This window comes from Ascaphus truei, chromosome 21 (genome assembly GCF_040206685.1).
Source record: "Ascaphus truei isolate aAscTru1 chromosome 21, aAscTru1.hap1, whole genome shotgun sequence".
Classification (NCBI taxonomy): Eukaryota; Metazoa; Chordata; class Amphibia; order Anura; family Ascaphidae; genus Ascaphus; species Ascaphus truei.
In genome coordinates, this window is record NC_134503.1 from 15921016 (window position 1) to 15941117 (window position 20102).

Genomic DNA, 20102 nt, shown 5'->3' on the forward strand with positions numbered 1-20102 from the left:
TAAGATCACAAGTTTCGGACTTCCGGTATGGCGCCAGGGCTGTGAGGACGCACTGAGAAGAGCTCCGCTGGCCCGCCGGGGAAAACCGCTGTAACCGCGAGAAAATAGCCGGCAAAAATCAGTCAGAATTTAAAGGGACAGGCACCCCAACAAGCGGAGGCACCTGCATGGAGAAATATCTCTCCAAAACTGCACAGATGGCCCCAAAACAGCAGCAACAGCGCCAGGACAAGGGAGAGAGAAGGAGAGAGACACAGAAAATGGCCGACAGCCACGAGGCTCAGACAGGAGAATCCAGCCAGAACGGGGAAGCAGACAAGCAGGCACAAACAAGGTCAGAGCATGAAAGTATTGCAAAGGCTGTAGCAAGAGAAATTCTCCCCCAATTTGATAAAAAAATTGACAAAATAAAAACATCCATAGAAGAGCTGAAAAATGAGCTGTCAGCACACACCTCAAGGGTGGAAGAGGCTGAAACAAGAATTAGCACTGTGGAGGACGAAATGTCTGACGTGCATCAAGCACTAGAAACAATGCGGAAAAAAACTGCATATTAGAGGAAAAAGTAGACGACCTTGAAAACCGGTCCCGACGAAACAATATAAGACTGATAGGAGTACCTGAATCAATAAAACAGCACCAGCTCATAGAGTTCTGCGAGAAATGGATCCCAGAACATCTTGGACTATCCGCAGATAATGCAATAAAGATAGAGCGCACAGAATGGGTGCTGCAAGACAAGACCAAGAAACTAAACCTAGAGCAATAATAGCAAAGATTCTCAACTTTGACGACAAAGTCAGAATTATCAAAGCCTTCAAGGAGACGGACCAACTGACATTTGAGAACAAGAGAATAATGATTTTTCAGGACTATTCGGCCACGGTCTCACAAAAAAGGAGAGAATTTAGCAGGGTATGTACCACTCTCTACAAGCAAAAACGGAAATTCGCATTGATTTACCCAGCAACTCTAAAAATATACACCGACACAGGGGTGAAAACCTTCACATCCCACGACCTGGCGGAAAAGTACGTGACAAAGATGACAATCCCCAGGAACGCAGAGGAGGACCGGAATGACACAAGAGACGATGACCGCTAAAGTGGACAGATGCAGAGCCCAAGATTACATTTTACTTGAAAAAGACTGAATTAAGACATTTGTCCCGTGTCCCATGATAAAAGATAAAAAAAAAAAAAAAAAAAAAGTGAATGTATGGGGGTGTGCAAGAACATAAGCATAAGTGTGGCCCAAGAAGGGGTATGAACAAGCATAGAGTGAGTGACAGTACATAGGGATATATATAGATATCTGAATGTGTAACTGATATTAACCCGCAAAGGAATGCTTGCTGGAATGGATGCAAAGGAGTGACCAAACCGGGAGGGGGGGGGGGAGATAGAAAGATATAACAGGGGAGGGAGAGACAAGAACGCCTCAGGCAAGAGAATGGAGGGGAGGGGGGAAAGAGGGAAGGGGAGGAAAGGGACACGAGGGGGATGAGAGGGGGGGGAGAGAGGGGGAGTGGAGAGAAGGGGGGAGGAGAGAAGAGAGAGGGAGGAGGGAGGGGGGGGAGGAGGACGAAGAAAGGGAGGGGCAAGCGAAAAAGAAAGAGAGGTCAAAACAAAAAAGCATAAAAACATAACAATGTGATTGTGATTGTCATGCAATAACCTGAAAGTTCTTTTTTTTTTATCCTATTGTGTTCTTATTGAGTTAAACCTACAGTAGACTCCTGGTATCGCAATGGGGAGAAAGCAGCATAGTCAGAACAAGAAGAGATAAAGACAGACAACGCACAGAAACAGAAACCTAACAGCAAGAAAATAACCGATCCCCAAGGGGGACAGAGACGGGCAACCACGACACTGATGTAAGGTATACAGCTACACAACCACATGAACATACAAACAATGAGACCAAGAGAATAGCGGGAAGGAGGGCACACACACACACACATGCCACAACAATAGAAGCACTCATAACATCAGCAAGAAACGTAAGGAGAGGTGACAATCGTGTTGCCCTTTTTGTTTGCTTTGTTCCCCAATACTGAAGTCCTGAATGCTAGAGGTTGCAGACCCCATATCCTATTCTCAAACAGTCAAGTCCTGAGGGCGACAGGCTCTTTAACCATGGCTTAGACAGGAGGTCCTACAGATAACAGACTTTCTAGAGCTGTGAGTTCCCCTAAACCAACAAGCAGAAAAGATACCTCTCTCTGAATTCCTTCTCTCATACCCAAAAGGTGACATTGCGCTCTGCTTCCAGCCCAAACAGTTAACCAACTGCTATAACACATCATATGGAATATAAATGTTATCACAATGTCTGCAGCATTTTATTTCATGGTAACACATACTAGAATGTTCAATTAGAAAATGCTGAATACAAATATACACATGTTTAGGAAGAATGACAGGAGTCATTTTAGGATTTAGAGCCCCAGTACCAGAACTCCCGGCGACAAAGTCACTGGGTCAAACGCAGTACAATTTCTTTGTAAAGTATAGTGAGATTAGAGGGATAGGTCAGGCAGCGATATGGAGAAATGGCAGCTCGGACTTTGATGATGCATACAAAGGTCCTAGAAATAACAATGAGTAGAACAGTCTGTGCTAATGCCTCAAAACACAAGGCTGCTACCCGCAACTATGATAGAAAGAATGGTGCAGATTGCAACAATGTTATTTCACAGTGTCATTCGTAGCCATTACAGACTTTAATACTGAGTTTTGCTAGTCAGCTAAATCTGTTTTTTCTCTCTTAGGCCTCGGCCAAGCTCCCCGCTGGCGTGCTGAGGCGCGCTGAGGCTCGGGGAAAGCGGGTGCTTTCCCTGGCCTTAGACAGCGCGCCGTCAGGGGGTGTGTCGGGGGCGGGCCAGTGACATCACAGAGCTGGTTCGCCCTCATTGGGCAAACCGCTCACGTGACCGGCCCTGCGCTCCGGCAAGCGCTGAAATGTAAAAATCTGCTAAGACCTACGCCTCCGTGCGCTTGCGGAAGCGTAGGCGAGCCCCTACTAAAGCCGTTCTAATTGCGGCTGTAGGGGCTCAGTGCCGAGCAGAAGCGCGCCTCAGCGCGCCTCCGCCAGCAAGCAGCAACCCTGGACGAGGCCTTAGGCTGGGGCCATGGTACCACAGACCGTGCGGAGGTGTCCGCACGCTGAGCGAATAGACTGCCTTAAGGCAGTGTTTGTGTTCATGCGGCGTGCGGGCGTGTGCGGAAGTGGGAGGGGGCGCGCGTTGCGCAATAAATCAGTTCAAACTGATTTCTTGGTGCGACAGGCCGGGCACCTGAGTGGCTCGCTCAAAACAGCTCCATGATGCCCCTAGGCACGGCCCCCACGGCCCACCCACCATGGCCAGGTAAGCGCCCGCTCACTGACCAGCCTCCGCACGCCTCCGCACCGGTGAAGGCACGATAGCCCCAGCCCCGTTGACACTGACTGCGCTCATGCTTGAGACCGGTGACGTCACCAACTCTCAAAGCGTGAGCTCAGGGTGTCCTGCCTAATTTTGCAAGCGGGAGCGGGGGGCATTGATCGAGGTAACTTGTGTGTGTAATGTGTGTGTAATGTATGTGTGGATGGCTGTGTGTGTGTAGTAGGGAAAAAGTGTTAACCAATTGTAGATTACATGCTCTGTATAGATCTAATTGATATAGGTAAATTAAATGCAGGGGTTAATATGAGTTAATAGTAGTATGAATTATGGTTGTTACATGTGATTAATGTATTTATTTAATTGTATGGTATATAATGTTTGTGTTTGTTTGTGGTTGTTTATAAGGTTAAAAGATTTTTAAGCACCAATAGGATATAAACTGCAGTAAGATGCATCCCCTATATAAGGGGTATCTTTGGAGTGGTAGGATACACCCCCTGACGAAGTGTAGTTGTTCACGAAACACGTTGAGGTATCCAGGAGTCTCTGCGGGACGCGTGACGTCAGACGCAGTTTGCGGCTGGAATCCCCCCTTTCCCCCTTCCCTTTCCCAGTAGCGGTGTACAGCTTGAGCTCCGCAGCAAGCCCAGGTGAAATTATCGTGGATAAACATCATAGCCTCCAAATCGGGACCGGTTTGGAGGAGATAGTTTCCATTACTGAGGTATATGCTAACATTTATTGGAAGGGGTGATGTGGGGATGTGCCGCTCATTGAGACAGCTCTGCTTATTTCATGTGCTGCACACATTTTTTAATATTTGAACACAAAGTTATTATTGTTACATTGATTTTGTTTTTTCTTGCGCTCATTTCTTTTATATGTTACTTGTTAAAGCCGGCCTCTAAATCACATGATCTGGTCCCAGCTGTGTGATTGTCTAACAGTGTTATCCAGCTCTGTATAAAAGAGGTCAGGATTCAGTGTGTTGCTCACATACACAGGAGGAAACATCATAATACCTGGGACCAAGATTGCACCATGAAGGGACTTCTGCTTAGTTTGGGCCTGGTGGCCCTGTTTGCCTTGTGTGCCCAGTCTGATATTCCTGTTCAACCAGACTTCCAGGATGATAAAGTAAGTACGGCAAGCTGAGGAGAGTTAGTGGTGCCGGCTAAACATGGCAGATATTAATTAGGGATGGGTTTGACAAAAAGATCTGCGGTACAATAGCTTGATAATTGACCGGGGCAGACAACAGGGAGAAGTATTAATGAAAGGTCTATGGAATGGGTGGAGGGCCCTACATACTCTACTCTAGTTTAAATACAAATGGCATCTACACTGTTTATATATGACACATATACTGTATAAAGGTGGATTGGCAGAGCAGTATCTCTGTGGGGTAGGTAGCTTGCACTGCCTACAATGTTCCATATATAGAGGCTTGAGAAAGGACCAGGAGGTCCAAAACGTTGCTACATTTTTCTTGTGTTTAAGTACATTTTCGCTTTACATACATGCTCGGGTCCCATTGCGTACGTTAATGTGGGTATGCCTGTATTTTGTTGCTGGATGGTGATCCTGGCTGAACTGCTAGCACCCTGATCTACTTAAATAAGTTATTTGGCTTACCTTACCCATATAGAGTGCCCTGAACATTTTGTGTTATGTATGTATGTATCCAGCCTCTACTGGATAGGCAGCTTGCACTGCCTATGGAATAACACTTCTATACAATATAGGAGCTTGAAACAACACTGTTTGTGCAATGGGTGCGTGTGGTACTCTATGTCTATCTGCTCTCTAAGTAGGATTTGGCGAATTGGGTAGCCTGAGTGCAATACTGGTTACATAGATAAATAGGGGGCAATTTTCTTCCATGACATTTCCCAGTGATGCCATGGCTGGCTATTGAGGGCGACCCCGTACCTCACTTATTTACCCAAGACAAAAATAATAACAATGTCCTTTTTCGGGGGAAAGATCCCGGAGCTAAAATAGTATGAACCTGCCCGGCGGGATCTTTATGCTATGATCATGTAAAAGAGCAGCATGGATTGCAGCTCTAAATGTATACATCTCATTTACTTTGTACATACTGTAGAATACTGAACATTGAAAATATGGCTGCATGGAGATATAGTTCAATACATGTAAAGTTCAGACTAGCTCTGCAGCTGTGCATGGGATTGTGCCGTTTATAAAAGAGGAGTCTGCCACATGGGGTATTTGTAAGCAGAACTCCAGCAAAAACATCAACTGTATTTATCAAAGAAATACAAAATCCTTCAAATAGATCTTTGCTATTGGTAGGTGTAGTGCTGTCCTGCAGTCAGAAGAGCAATAACTAGCCTGATTCTCCACTGCGCTTTGTTGGTACCTGTACTACAATGGCTATGTAACACCTTGAGAACCAGAGGGGTCTTAGACACATTGCTATGCACTCAGGGGGTTAAAAATATGGGAGAGAAAAGGGTACGAGCCAACTGCACTGAACCACGTTGTATCAGGTCATTGATGTCTCTGGAACCTGATGAAGGTAAATTATAGTATTGACAGTGTTGATCAAAAAGAGTTGATCAGAAAGAATCCCCCTATGCATTCATGTAAAACGGTGACTGCGGTCGCATTCACGTATTCGAAGGTAAATTATGGCATTTTAAGAATTGTCCCTTTAATGGAACTATGGTTCTAGATTGTAGGGAAGTGGTACAGCCTCGCTGTGGCCTCCAACTTTGACTGGTACCTGCCCTCTAAACAGTACATGAAATCGTGCCCCACTGTCATCACACCGACTGCTGATGGGAACTTGGAAAGCGTGTCCACTTATCCCAAGTAAGTAAAGAAACCTGCTTATGCTGCAGCAATAAGTTATCTCTTCATTGGCCTGGGAGTTTCCTCCAGGTCCCCCTCCCCTGTCAACGGCCTTCGGAGGCTACCTCTTTCTCTTCCACACGTACTTGCTCTCTCACCCACCTCTATTACCCCACCTCTAACTATCCCCGTCCCCGTCTTACGTTGTACCTTTCACTCCTCATCCTCCCCTCTCCCTCATTCACCTCACTCACTCCTCTTACTGCTCCATTCTCTCCATCTCACTGCCCCACCTGACACACACACACGCACCCCTCCCACATTACCCACACAATTCCACCCCCGCGATAACCACCACACCACAATATTAACCCAATACCCTCCCACACCACAGTATCCATAAAGTACCCTCCCACTCCACAATATCCACAATACCCCCACACACACCACCACAATACACCCCCCCCCACCCACACACACACACACACACACACACACCACAATACACACAAAAATGTACCTTTGAACTGGAAGGCCTCCGCGGTAGAACACTGGTCCTGGGTGCAGATGTGGAAGTTTTACCCGACTTCCAGGGGATGGTGGGGACACACCCCCCTGATGAAGTCAGAATATGCTCTGACGAAACGCCGTAGGGTTAATATCTGTTTACTGAGATACTGAGATACCTATCAGCTGTTAGAGGATCCCTTGCAAGACACATGAGGGACAGGATATCAGAAGAAACACCCGGGATGGCAAAAAATACGCAATGACGTTACAGCGTCCCGATGTGTTTCATCCTGGTGATGCTCTACAATTCTCTCAACTGCATGTGGTTTTTTTATCCCTATGTGAGTGCAAGTCTTGCAGACTCTACTCTTTCACTTTATTACATTTACGGTTTTATGCTATGGAACCGGCACTTCTCTTTTTCTGTTAATATATATATATAGACACACACACACACACACACACACACACACACACACACACACACACACACACACACACACACACACACACACACACAGAAAAGTGGAGAGAAAGCACACCATATATACAAAACAATTGGCAAGTGTGTGTCATAAATACTATAAAAAAGATACTTCACCGAAATCAAATGACCAGGGAAAGAGACCCAGCGCTACAGGAAGATGAATAGAAAAGGGTACTTAATCCATAGGTATCCAATGTTTTGGAGACATCTCAGGGCCCCTTCATCAGGGAGGTCCATTGGTTTACAATTTAATAGGGCTAGAAATGACTGATATGTACTGAGCCCCACTTTAGAACGGGCACATCCTGGGTGATATGGGTGTCTGGGAACAAGTAGGTGACAGGGTTGTTTTGATTTATTTATAAGCCCCTGAATACAAGGACACAATGGGAGCTCTGAATATAAAGATTAGAGATGGAACACTCATTTACCACTGCTCCCCCCGTCATTATATTCCAGTTTGGACAGATGTGAAAAGACGACCATGAGATACTTCAAGACAGACCAGCCAGGCCGCTTCCATGCTAAAATTATACGTAAGATTACAGCATACGGTCTAGTTCATGATTATTATTTTGTTTAAACTGTATTTTATTGTTCTTTTTTTACAAATGTTATTTAGGAGGGGGGGGGGTACAAAAGAAAAATTAGGTTGTGGGGGGGGGTACATTTCCATCTTGACTTTGTTTGTAGCGCATCCATTTATACTTTATTACACATACAGTTGCACAATGGTTTGGTTCATATTACCAACACATTTTTACTAGCTAGATATAGAATGAAAACTTTCTAGTCAATCATTAGCTTCCCAATAGATCATCCATGGTACCCATGTCTTCAGATAACTTTCATATCTGTCCTGGATTAAACTGGTAAGTTTTTTCCATTATCATAATATAATTTAGTTTGTTTTTAACCTCTGCTATTGTCGGTGGATCGTTCTGCTTCCAGGTTTTAGCTATAGCTGCCTTAGCTGAGGACAGGATATGTACAATATCATTAATTAGTCTACATTCCTCTCTATATCCTCTATTGGTTTTAGAATGAACACTGTATCTATATTCCATGGGCAGTCTAGTCCCGTAATTCTTTTTATTAGTCTTTTAATTTTTCTCCAAAATATATAGTAATATTGTCCATCTCAGCACTGACCATAGTGTCTGCCAGGTCTCCAGAAATTAGAATACAGTCTATTCTTGTATATTGATCATGCAAGGCCGAGTAGAACGAGTAGCTCCTAGATGTAGGATTCATAGTCCTCCACGTATCTATCGGGGCATTCTCATCCAGGAGTTTTATCAGCGGCCGAGCTTTTTGTGGTCTCATATTGTGGTTTTTGTTAGTGGATTTAACCTTGTCTTTTGTATCATCTAAAATAGTGTATAAATTTCCCCCGATTATTAGCCGCCCTTTCTTATGTTGCATAAAAGTATCGAAGGCATTGTCTATAAAAAATTCTTGACCGCATTTGGTGCATATAAGTTTACTATGGTTAAGTCTGTTGTTCCAAGTTTACTTGTGATAATTGCCTTGTCTCTTTTTATCTTTTCTACAGAGATAGGTACCGTGGATCTGAATAGAATCGATACTCCTGATTTTCCCTGGGCTGGTAAGTGATATATATCTGTGGAAACATTTTATCTCTACGTCTCATCATGTCTTCTCTATTTAGATGGGTTTCTTGTATAATATAGATATCCCCCGTGTTCTTCTTTAAATCTCTAAACATTCATCTTCTTTTCCCTGGAGAGTTTAGTCCTTTGACATTTAGGGAGACTATTTATAGCTCACTAGTCATTTAGCCATTTGTATCTTGCTCTATGTATATCTCACATAGCGCTAGCCTCGTGGTCTGGCGCGGTGCTAGTAGAAATGGTGGGGTGTGGGTGGAAGAGTTGGTGAGACGGTTAGGTGAAAAATGGGGGGGGGGGGAAACTAGTATTTTTAACATGGTTGTGGATTAAGCATATACATTCTGGGCTTTTCACCCTACCTTTTGTGTGAAGGTTGTGGTATGTAGGGTCGGGAAATGTGGGTGGGGGTGACTTTGGTATCTGAGATCCATTGTTCGTCTTTCGCACCTTCTCATCAGTTCTGCCCCATCCTGAGCATCCCTTAGTAAGGATCCTCTTTAAATTCGAACTGCTAATTAGAAAAACACTTCTTTTTTTATATTTATCCTGAACAAACCACACACATTGTTAACTCCAACTTTGATTCCCCTTATTGCTTAGGAAAAATTACTAGGTGAGAACTGGTCTAAATATTGTAATGATAACTCCTTTCTCCTATACATCCTTGTGATGGTTCAGGGGATTCCTTCCCCTTCTTACCCTCCTGACGTCACCCTCTCTGTCCCTTCCCCTGCCAACCTTCCTTCCCTTACCCACTCCGGCAACCTCTGACGCCGTTCCCTTGCCACGGCGCGCACCCCGCAAGTCTCGCGCAGCCGCGCGGCCCCCGAGCCCCTGCGGCGATGTTCCCCGCTCCCAGACTCCCTCAGTGCCCACTGCCATTCCCTCACCTCCGGTGGCTGTCCCCTCCGTACCTCTGCTCCCCTCCACAGGTATGCCTGTGGCGCTCCGCGCGTCTCGTGACGCAGCCTGTGCGCGCACACACTCCTTTTCTAAAACCTGTCAGTCCCTTAACTCCTCCTCCTATGCCCTGCAAGCCATCTCTGTCTGATTCCCCTGTCTCCTCCTCTTCTCCTCCTGATCTATCCCTGCTGTCTCCCACTTCTCCTCCTCTCTCTCCCATTGGTGTTCCCTCCTTTATAATCCCTGTCTGTCCTCTCTATCATTGCTCTGCATAGTTTCTGTTATCCCTGTGTGTGCAGTCCTATGCTTTGCTCTCTCTGTGCTCCAGGCTGTTACTGCTCCTGCTTATCTTGGATTTCCCTGGTTTTGACCCCTGCTCGTCCTGGACTACCCTGCTCTCTGTTACCCCTGAACCCTTCTTAAGAACTCTACGTTGCTGACCTCTGAAACCCTTGGACTTGGCTTACGAAGTCAACTACTCTGCTTTCTGGATCCCTGGACTTTGGCGCACGGACACTACCATTCTTACGTCATACCACCAAGACGTTGCAAGTATACTAACTACTTTTTAAACAGGCCCAGCAATGCCATACCACACTCTGGGCTTGCCCCCACTGCTGTGGGTGTGTGGTAATACCGTTCCCACCTCAGTATTGGGGTCTTGCCAGGTCTGTGGGCATATGGGCGTGACAATCCTTCCGCTTTCCCTCTTATCGAGGCCATAGCCTTAGTTCCCAATCTGAAGGCCGTATTTTAAAACAGTTTCTAAAACAAACATTTTAACCTTTTATAACATTATTACTAGCATTTCTATATTATCTAAACAATAGTCTTTCCAGCTTGGCTTGTCCCAAGTCTGTTTTGGTCTATGTCTTTAGAATAGTCCTCAGAAAGGAAAATGGCCCTTGTTTCAAACTTTACGGCGACCTTTTTAGTTCTCTCCGACCATACAGAATGTCTCTTCTGCTTCTTTCCTTTCTTTCGCCGGAGGCTCTTCATCATCGTTCTGTAGCAATCTCCGTCTCAGTTTCTTTTGGGTCCTGGCTTCCTAATGTCATCTTCCTTGTCTTAGTCCCCGTTCTGCTCCATGCCTCCCTTCTCGGGAGGGGCTGTGCTTGTTGAAGTTTTCTTGCCATTTCCGGGGTAACTTCTATCCCCAGGGATTTGATGAAATCCTGGCCCTCATCTAGTCTCCGCATTATAGCCTGTTTGCCGTTGTGTGTAGCTTAGAGACAGAAGGGGAAACCCCATCGGTATCTAACTTCGGAACTTCTAAGTATGCTTGTAATTTCTCTCAGTCCTCTCCTTTTTGCCAGAGTTAATGGCGTGATGTCCGTAAATATCTGGATGAGGGCTTCTTCGAAGCTAATGGTATTCATATTCTTGGTTTTGTGGAGGATTTCTTCTTTCATTGAGAAATAGTGGAGCCTGGTTATATCATCTCTGGGGCCTCCTCCCTCAGTCTCTGGGGCTCTATCCATCTCTAGTCTTTCTGTTGTCACTTCAGGAATTATACTCTGGAACAGTCTTCGTAAATAGGGTCTGATATCGCCTGGTCTTACCGACTCTGGGACATTCCTTATCCTGATTTTATTTCGCCTAGACCTTTTCTCCGCATCTGCCCTTGCTTCCTGTAGTTCTGCTATTTGTTCCTTCAGCAGCTTGATTTCTGAGTCCCTCGAGATCTGGCTCTCTGTGACGTTTTCCATGACTTCTTCAAGGCTTGTGGTTCTCTTTTCTACTGTCTTTGATTTCTGATTGTAGGCCCTTCATGGCTCCTCGAAGCTCTTCATGGAAAGTCTGTCTAATTTCTTTGACCCATGCTCTCAGGTCTTTTCTGATACTTGACTCCCTCTCCATGCCTTTGTCCGAATCGGCCTCCTCCTGTTCGCATGTTGGGCCCCCGTCTTCTTTCCCAGGCACGGTAAGGTTCGCTGTTTTTTTTATTGAAGAATATCGACGCCTCTGGTTTTTGCGTTTTCTTAGGGGGGGGGGCATCTCTTTGCTTTCTCTAGTGCTCTTATTGAGTTTTGTTCACTTTAAGTGTTTGGGATTGTCTATCATTTACTTTGTAGCTGAGCTCTGTCTATTGCCAGTGTGGGCCTGAGCATAAATATTCTGTTTTCCCTTCTGAGCTAATATCCGTAGTTGTCTTGAGTTGTGAGTGGTGTGCAGTGCTGTTGGGATCAGGCCGATCTCCCCTCCCCCTGTGCCTCACCTCAGTCTATAGACAGGCCACGGACCACACTTCTTTATTGAAGAGATCACAGTCTCCCGAGCTGCTGCTAGGCACAAGGGAAGCACACCCTATCATTCAGTGTGCAGTCCAGAGGTGCTCAGGGGTCTGCTGAAGGTAGCAATATTTGTGCCTCTCCCCGTAATGGGTCGCCGGCGGTAATCTTGCAGCAGGGTCTGCTGGCTCTCTAATTGGGCTCCCCCTCCCTCCCTTGTTATCCGCGGCTGATAGGGGTGAGTCACAGCTTCCAATCCCAGTTAAGTATAATAGCAGAGCGCCGGTAACACCGCTTCTAGCGTCTCGCGTCTGCACGCACTGGCTTCACCTCACCTCAGTTGGTTACGATCGGGCACAGGCTTATGGCGGCCCCATCCTGTGTCAGCTGATCCCGGCCGCCACTGGCGGGCCTCTTGTTGCCGCCGGGATCTCCCCAGCTGCTGCCTCTCTCCTGCACTGTCCCACGCCGGACCTCCTTCATGCCGGTGCGCGCCGGAAGTGTAGGAGGCCAGCCAGCACCTGGGGAGATGCTGGGCGGCAACAAAACGCCACCGACAGCACAGTGAGGGAGAGAGGCAGGCCCAAAGTAAAAGTGTATATATATATATGAATTTAGGGGGGTAGGGTGTGGGTGTATTTGGGGGCGGGTGTGGGTGTATTTGCGGGGGTAGTGTGTGTGTACTTGGTGGGGTTAGTGTGTGTATTTGGGGGGAGGGTATGTGTCTATTTGGGGGGGGTGTAGGTGTATTTGGGGGTGTATTGTGTGTATTTGGTGGGGGGTAGTGTGTATGTATTTGGGGGGAGGGTAGTGTGTGTCTATTTTGGGGGTTATTGTGTGTGTGTGTTTGGACGGGGTAGTGTTTGGGGGGGAGAGTGTGTTTGGAGGGAGGGAGAGTGTGTTTGGAGGGGGGAGAGTGTGTGTTTGGAGGGGGGGAGGGTGTGTGTTTGGAGGGGGGAGAGTGTGTGTTTGGAGGGGGGAGAGTGTGTGTTTGGAGGGGGGGAGAGTGTGTGTTTGGAGGGGGGAGAGTGTGTGTTTGGAGGGGGTAGTGTGTGTTTGGGGGGGTAGTGTGCATGTTTGTGGGGGTAGTGTGTGTATTTGTGGGGGTAGTATGTGTGTTTGGGTGGGGGGTAATGTGTGTTTTTGGGGGGTAGTGTACTTGTGTTTTTGGAGTGTAGTGACTGTGTGTGTGTTTGGGAGGGGTAGTGTGTGTGTGTGTGTGTGTGTGTGTGTGTGTGTGTGTGTGTGTGTGTGTGTGTGTGTGTGTGTGTGTGTATTTGGGGGGGTAGTGTGTGATTGTGTGTATGTGTGTGTATTTGGGGGGTAGTGTGTGATTGTGTGTGTGTGTATTTGGGGGGTAGTGTGTGTGTGTGTGTGTGTGTGTGAGTTTGGGAGGGTAGTGTGTGTGTGTGTTTGTGTATTAGGGGGGGGGGGGTTAGTGTATGTATGTATATGTAAATGACAAACTGTCCTGCACAGAAAAGCAATTAAAAAACAAACAAAATAGTTTGTCGTATGTTAATGCTTATACAGTATACAGCTATTATTGTGTGTACAGTATATGTATGCGTGTTGGGGTGTTATATTCATGCATATGTTGTATGATAATGCTTATACACAGTATATAGCTATTAGTGTGTATAGAACAGTACATGGAAGTGAACTGGGGCACTCCCTTTACACAGTACTTTAAGCTGACCAGAAGAATTGGGTCAAAATAAACATATAAATATACTGTACCACACTTCAAATGCTCAGTGTCTGCTGCTCAACCCCTGGAAAAGGATCTTCCCACGATCCTCAAGGAAACATATGTAGAAAGAGAGACAGAGGGGCACAGACAAGGGTCAGAATCAGTGTCAGACCGGTGACTGAAAAACACAGTGTTAAACCAGTGATTAAAAGCACAGGGGTGATAGGAATTTATACAATATGTACTCACACGGGCCTGTGTGGTACTGGATAGTACTATACTGTAGGTATCTTTGTCTTCTATCTTCTTGTTAGTCAGTTGCTCTACCTCTCCCTCTGTACGTCAGGGATGGGCCACTCAGGGCGCATATAGTGGGAGACAGTGCCATACAGATCAATAAAAATTGATTTTTTTCAGCAAAAAGAGTGAGATAACAATTAACTCACATGTAAAAAACTGCTCAAGGACGCCGACGTCACCCTCCCGCTCTCCGGTGCAGTGCGCTCCTGTTTGCCACATCCGGTCTACAGGACTGATCACCATCAGTGCAGGCGCCGGCTACGGTGTCCTCGAGCAGACACACAGCTTCTGGTCCAGGTCTCTGCACACACAACGCATTTCTGATCGATAAATCCTACACAGCTGACGAAGGATTTATCGATCCGAAACGTAGCCCATCCCTGACGTACAGAGGGAGAGGTAGTGTCTGCGCCCCTCTGTCTCTCTTTCTACATAGTACAGTATACGTGTGTGTGGGGTGTGTAATATTCATGCATGTGTTTCTTCCTTGAAAGGTTGCAGCCCCCTGTACTAGTCCTATCCAGGAACAGCATGGAGGGCAGTTTCATTAGAACAGGCACCTACTATTCTAAATGAGTGAACTAATGGCAGATGACATTACAATATAAAAACCATATTGTTAATACATAAATCCCATCCATAGAAGGGCAAATTGTTGTTTAGTAAAATAGTAAGACCCCGTTCCCCTGCTCAGAGGTACTTTTGGTAGATAAGGCAAGCACTTTTTGGTGTGTTCTTCTCTAAAAGACTCGGGTGAGGATTATGACGTGCGCTTTGTCGAGACCAACTACGAGGAGTATGCCTTGATGTCCATGCGCAAGACCAAGGGCCCGGACGTCTACACCACAGTGGCTCTGCTTGGTAAGTGAATGTTCCACTGGGGTTGGGTGAGAAGATTCATCATCTATGGGCAGTAAGAAGCCAGGAAAGGTATGACTGGGGTGGAAAGCCACTTCCAAGTTATAGAATAAAAGGGGTAGCAATGGATAGGACCATATTCCACAAAATAGGGTTACTAGAAAAGACCTAGAGAAGCAAAGCAGGAAACGGAGGGATACCTACCCTGAGAGAACAAAGCAGCAGAGAAGGAATGGATGGGGCCTAACAGCGGCAGATGTGAATATATTGCGATGCAATGGGGAGTGGATGCTAAAACAAGAATCTGAGCAGGAAGGAAACAATACACCGGGTGGATATGTGGAACGGAATAAAACATTATGGGAGTATGAATAAGAAATATGAGGTGGTCATTGAATATCTTAGTGGTATACTGGGGGAGCAGGAAAAAACCTGTGTGTATCAGGTGAAGGTAGAGGGATAATCGGAAGCATGACTGGCACATTAATAGGACTGCGGGTTGTTGAAGATTCCTCAGGTAGGATATGATGGGCAGGAACATTCTTGGAGCAGTTTTGCTTTCTGGTTTCAGGCCGAGATAAGAAACTGAGGCCAGAAGTGATAGCCAAATTCCGTAATTTCTCTCTGGAGCTAGGGATTGGCGAGGACAATATTCTCATTCTGCCTCAAACTGGTAAGAAAACAACAAGGAATTTCACATGGTACAATGCTAAACACAGGTGGAAATATACATGTATTAGCCATTGTATTTGCTTTGTATCAAGAACAGCAAAGCCACACATTTAGTTCAGAGGTGGCCAACAGGGTCCTACCAGTCTCTGTATTACAATGTATAAGGCCGTGCTTATACGCAATGCGGCCGGGCGTGCGACACCATGCGCTGCCAAAATAATTTCATGTTTCACACTCAGAGTGCACAAACAAGGCAGCCAAGCGCGCAAATTTACAGCAGATCCAAGAAATTGATTTTCTGTAGTGAAGGTCGCGGTTCAGGCAATGAGGGCGAACGGTATCGGGCGTGCGCATCTCCCTGAGGGAGCGCGCGCCCTGCTGGTATCAATGCAGCCCAACAGACACAGATTTGATAACCCAAATAATGTAGGTTACAAACTAGTGTGTGTGTGTGTACACCACTTCTCTAAAATATCCATGTATTTCCTTCCCACAGATCAGTGCATGCCGGAAGCCTAACAGGTGAGTATTAAAACTGCACATTTGCTGGATAATTGAAGATTGAAATCACAGGCGGGATCTTCCCCAGGCTGACATTTTCAACAGGATTCTTCCCCATATCTTGGCTTTTGCCTGTTGCATTTTCACCAGACCTCCCATTATTAGCCTGTATATATAATTCAGTGTAGTATCATGTTCTGTTTGTCAAAACACAAGTCCCCCCACAATTGATGTAGAAATATAATGTTTTAACGAGCCCCATCACTTCCCTGCAGAAATCTGCCTGTATACTGCACCATCACACTCAGAAGATTTCTGATTATACAGTATTTCTTTATTCCCTTGTGGACTGAAGATACATGCATGTGTGTTCTTTCTTCTCCCAGAAATACTTATTTAGAGCTGTAAGTGACCTTTAGACGCTCACTGTGCGATTTCAGAGATTTAAAAAAACAAAAAAAAGCCCAACCGCTGAATATTTCATAAAACATGTTTGCTTTAGAGTTCAGGCCTTATCACTGTAAGGTTGGAACCCCTGCACCTATCCCTTAATGCAGGGGTGCTCATCTCCAGTCATCAATCCCTACCCCAACAGGTTAGGTTTTCAGGATATCCCTGCTTCAGCACAGGTGTCTCAATCAGTCCCAGCTTCAGCACAGCTGGCTCAATCCGAGGCTCAGACCGAGCCTCTGATTGAGCCACCTGTGCTTAAACTGGGATATCCTGAAACCTGACCTGTTTGGGGGGCGGGGGCTTGAGCAGCGAAGTTGAGCCCCCCCAGCCTTAATAAAAGCATAATGTATTGTACGTTTATTTAAGGATATTTGATCATGTGTTTTCATTCCATATAACTCATTATCGAACACGTTAAAATGTTTTTAAAATATTCCAATTTAAATGCACGTTACTAATGTAAACTGCTTTATGGGTTTTTGTCCTTTCAGAATGCTAGAACAGTACCCAACATTTCCACTAGGCGGCCCTTCATATATTAAAGGGCTTTATTCTCAATCTGAGGATATGAAAGAGGCCCAGCACGCCTGCGTATTAATAAAATCCTACATTCAAACAAACACTGGTTGTAATTTATTTTATACTAGCTGTAAGTACCCGGCGTTCCCAGGGAATTCTAAGGAACCCCTCAAAATACTGAGATTTATAAATGGATAATTTATATTTTTAGTTTCTTAAAGCAGCCATCCAAGCTGCCGTTTATTTAACATTTAATTTTTTCCCCCTTTAATATGTGCATCAGTACAATCCACACAACAAGTAACAATGATAAGTAATTAGTTAAATTGCCGATCGATCTGTTCTCCTGTGATTGATCGGTGAAGATTTGCTCGGGGGTTCACTAAATGGCTGTTAGTGCAGCAGAAGAGGACAAAAGATGGGGAAGATCATGTGACCAGGCAGTCACTAGATACAATTGGTGTACTGCTAGAGAGAGGGCAGGGCCCAAAAAGGGGTGTGCCAGAACTTGTTTCAGAAGAGGAAGGGGATGTGACTTTGTAAATGGTCGCTATAGAAACAAAAATGCAAACCGGGGGGTGCGTGGCATTTTCTGGGGGGGGGGGGGGGAGGGAGGGGTTGAGCAGCATTTACAGAGGCCCTGCGCTCTTCCCCACAACATTTGAATTAATGCCATATGCAAGCAATGAGGTGAAAAAATATGTGAGTGAGGGGGGTGGTTCTAGGGTGACAGGAAAAAATAATTCATACTGTATATAGGGCCATAACACATTATGTGCCCCCTTCACTAAGTGGTGCGAAACCATAAGGCACCTTTTAGATTATTAATTAGAAGCTGTAAGAGGTTTTACAGATTAACACCTATTGGTGAATCTGAGCTAAAGTCCCAAGAGTGATATGTTCATATTCCCTGTGCCTTTCCTTCCTCTGAGGAACCAAATCATAAAAGCAAACTCGTCTCCCCCCAAATGACGAAGTCCATGAGTGTGTTAAACCTGTGAGCTATTGAGACCTAGAGGTGACAACCGTGTTGCCCTTTTTGTTTGCTTTGTTCCCCAATACTGAAGTCCTGAATCCTAGAGGTTGCAGAGACCATATCCTATTCACATACAGTCAAGTCCTGAGGGCGACAGGCTCTTTAACCATGGCTTAGACAGGAGGTCCTACAGATAACAGACTTTGCAGAGCTGCGAGTTCCCCTAAACCAACAAGCAGAAAAGATACCTCTCTCTGAATTCCTTCTCTCATACCCAAAAGGTGACATTCTGCTCTGCTTGCATCCCAAACAGTTTACCAACATCTATAACACATCATATGGAATATAAAGGTTATCACAATGTCTGCAGCATTTTATTTCATGGTAACATACTAGAATGTTCAATTACAGCCTGGAATTCTCATTGTATATCCTGGGTGGGGTGTATAAGATGAATATTGTACTATTTTCAGACATTGCATTGCTGTCCCGCATTCAAATATAAAAGAAATTCGGAATTGAATTATTCAGTTTTATCTGGAAACACAAACAACCGAGGATAGCTAGGTCAATTATGTTGGACGCCAAGGAAGGAGGTGGTATGGCTGTTCCAAATATCCTAAAATATTATATAGCCTCCCATATGAAACAAATGGTTTACTGGCACCCCCTGACAGGAATGTATGCCTGAGTGGACCTGGAGATCTCGCTAAAGAACCTGATTGGTCTATCTTTTTTGTTGTGGTCTAGTTCTTGGACAGGGGCCGGGAGACAGTCGGAACCCACAGTTATTGGATTAACTTTGAAAACTTGGCAAATTGCAAAAAAGAAATATAAGGTTGTGTCGGTCCCCTTCTAGGCTCACACCCCTGTTCGGTAATCCGGGGTTTACCCCGGGTTTTCAGTGTCAGGGTTTTGAAATCTGGAGATATAGAGGAATTCTGGAGATAAGAGGGTTATTAGAAAAGGATAAACTAATGTCCTTTGAGGAAATGATGAGAAAGTATGGTCTGCCCCAAACTGAGCTATTTAGGTATATGCAGGTCCGCCATTTTGTGCATCAGGGCATCTACACTGAGGAATTCCCTAGATATACACGATTTGAAGATTTATGTAAAACAAAAAAATACCAAAGAGGTTTAATATCATCTCTGTACCAGGGGCTAACTCTTAAAAAAGATACCCCAAATCATAAATATATGGACCAGTGGGCTCTGGATTTCCAGACTGAAATAACAAGGGAGGACTGGGAAGATATCTGGGACAATGCAGGTAAAACCTCTATATGTATGGTAACAAAAGAGAATATATATAACATTTTGTTACGTTGGTGCTACACCCCCAAAAGACTAAAGCAGATGTTCCCGGGGACCTCGGACAGATGCTGGAGGGGGTGTGGACAATTAGGAGATTTGGCACATGGAGGTATTGCCCAGTAATGCAGGCGTATTGTAGGACAGTTTTGAAATTAATAAAAGATGTGACTGATATCAAAATCCCATTAGACCCAACTCTGATTATCCTAGCTAAACCTATGGAGGATGTGAATCATTATACATAAAGATTGATCCTGCATATTCTAACAGCGGCTGGATGCGCTGTAGCAGCGGCGTGGAAAAAGACACTCCCGCCCTCCAGAAGAGAGGTTATTAGAAGGGTCAATGATGTTCAATTAAGGAAGAAACTTACCTCATTTCTGAACCCCACCACTAGGAAGTATGATAGAGTGTGGGACCCCTGGGATGCTGGATACAGGTGCGCTCCCGGAGGGAGAGAGGATATGGGAGGGAATGTAAAATATGGTGTTTACCAAATTATGTATGACATGTAATGTGACAGTTGTTGTTTGTAAGAAATTTGATACAAAATAGTTGCCCCCCCCCCCCTTTTATTTTTGCATCCTTCCCCTTCCCTTTTATGTGTGAAAAAATAATAAAAATATAAGTTTAAAAAAAAAAAAGTGAGTCAAAATTGCACCTGGTTGTGTAAACAACTGCAAACAAATTAGCAGGGAGTCAAATAGGCCACAAATTGAAGGGAACAGCCCTGGTTTAGTTAGTATGCCTCCCAGAGGCTCTGGGCATCTGTGTCCTCCTGGTCTCTGATGTATGTATATTTAAAAGGGGAGCTAGATCACAACCGGGGAATTACCGACCTGTA

At 45.3% G+C, this 20102-nt stretch overlaps 1 protein-coding gene across 5 annotated transcripts in view; it reads left to right on the forward strand.

Annotated features, from left to right (window-relative positions):
• The first annotated feature begins 4293 nt into the window (after window positions 1–4293).
• Window positions 4294–20102, forward strand: part of LOC142472230 (lipocalin-like) — a 174600-nt gene continuing 158791 nt past the window's right edge. Inside the window, exons 1-8 of one of the 5 annotated variants that reach the window (XM_075579130.1) lie at window positions 4297–4525; window positions 6087–6226; window positions 7662–7738; window positions 8758–8811; window positions 14711–14824; window positions 15393–15494; window positions 15990–16015; window positions 16939–17067. In XM_075579130.1, coding sequence (XP_075435245.1) covers window positions 4430–4525; window positions 6087–6226; window positions 7662–7738; window positions 8758–8811; window positions 14711–14824; window positions 15393–15494; window positions 15990–16012 — 606 coding nt within the window. In that variant the 5' untranslated portion in view covers window positions 4297–4429 and the 3' untranslated portion in view covers window positions 16013–16015; window positions 16939–17067. Of the gene's footprint in view, window positions 4526–6086; window positions 6227–7661; window positions 7739–8757; window positions 8812–14710; window positions 14825–15392; window positions 15495–15989; window positions 16016–16938; window positions 17068–20102 lie in introns of those variants that run through there. The other 4 variants (XM_075579129.1, XM_075579128.1, XM_075579127.1 and 1 more) reach the window with 4 other exon arrangements.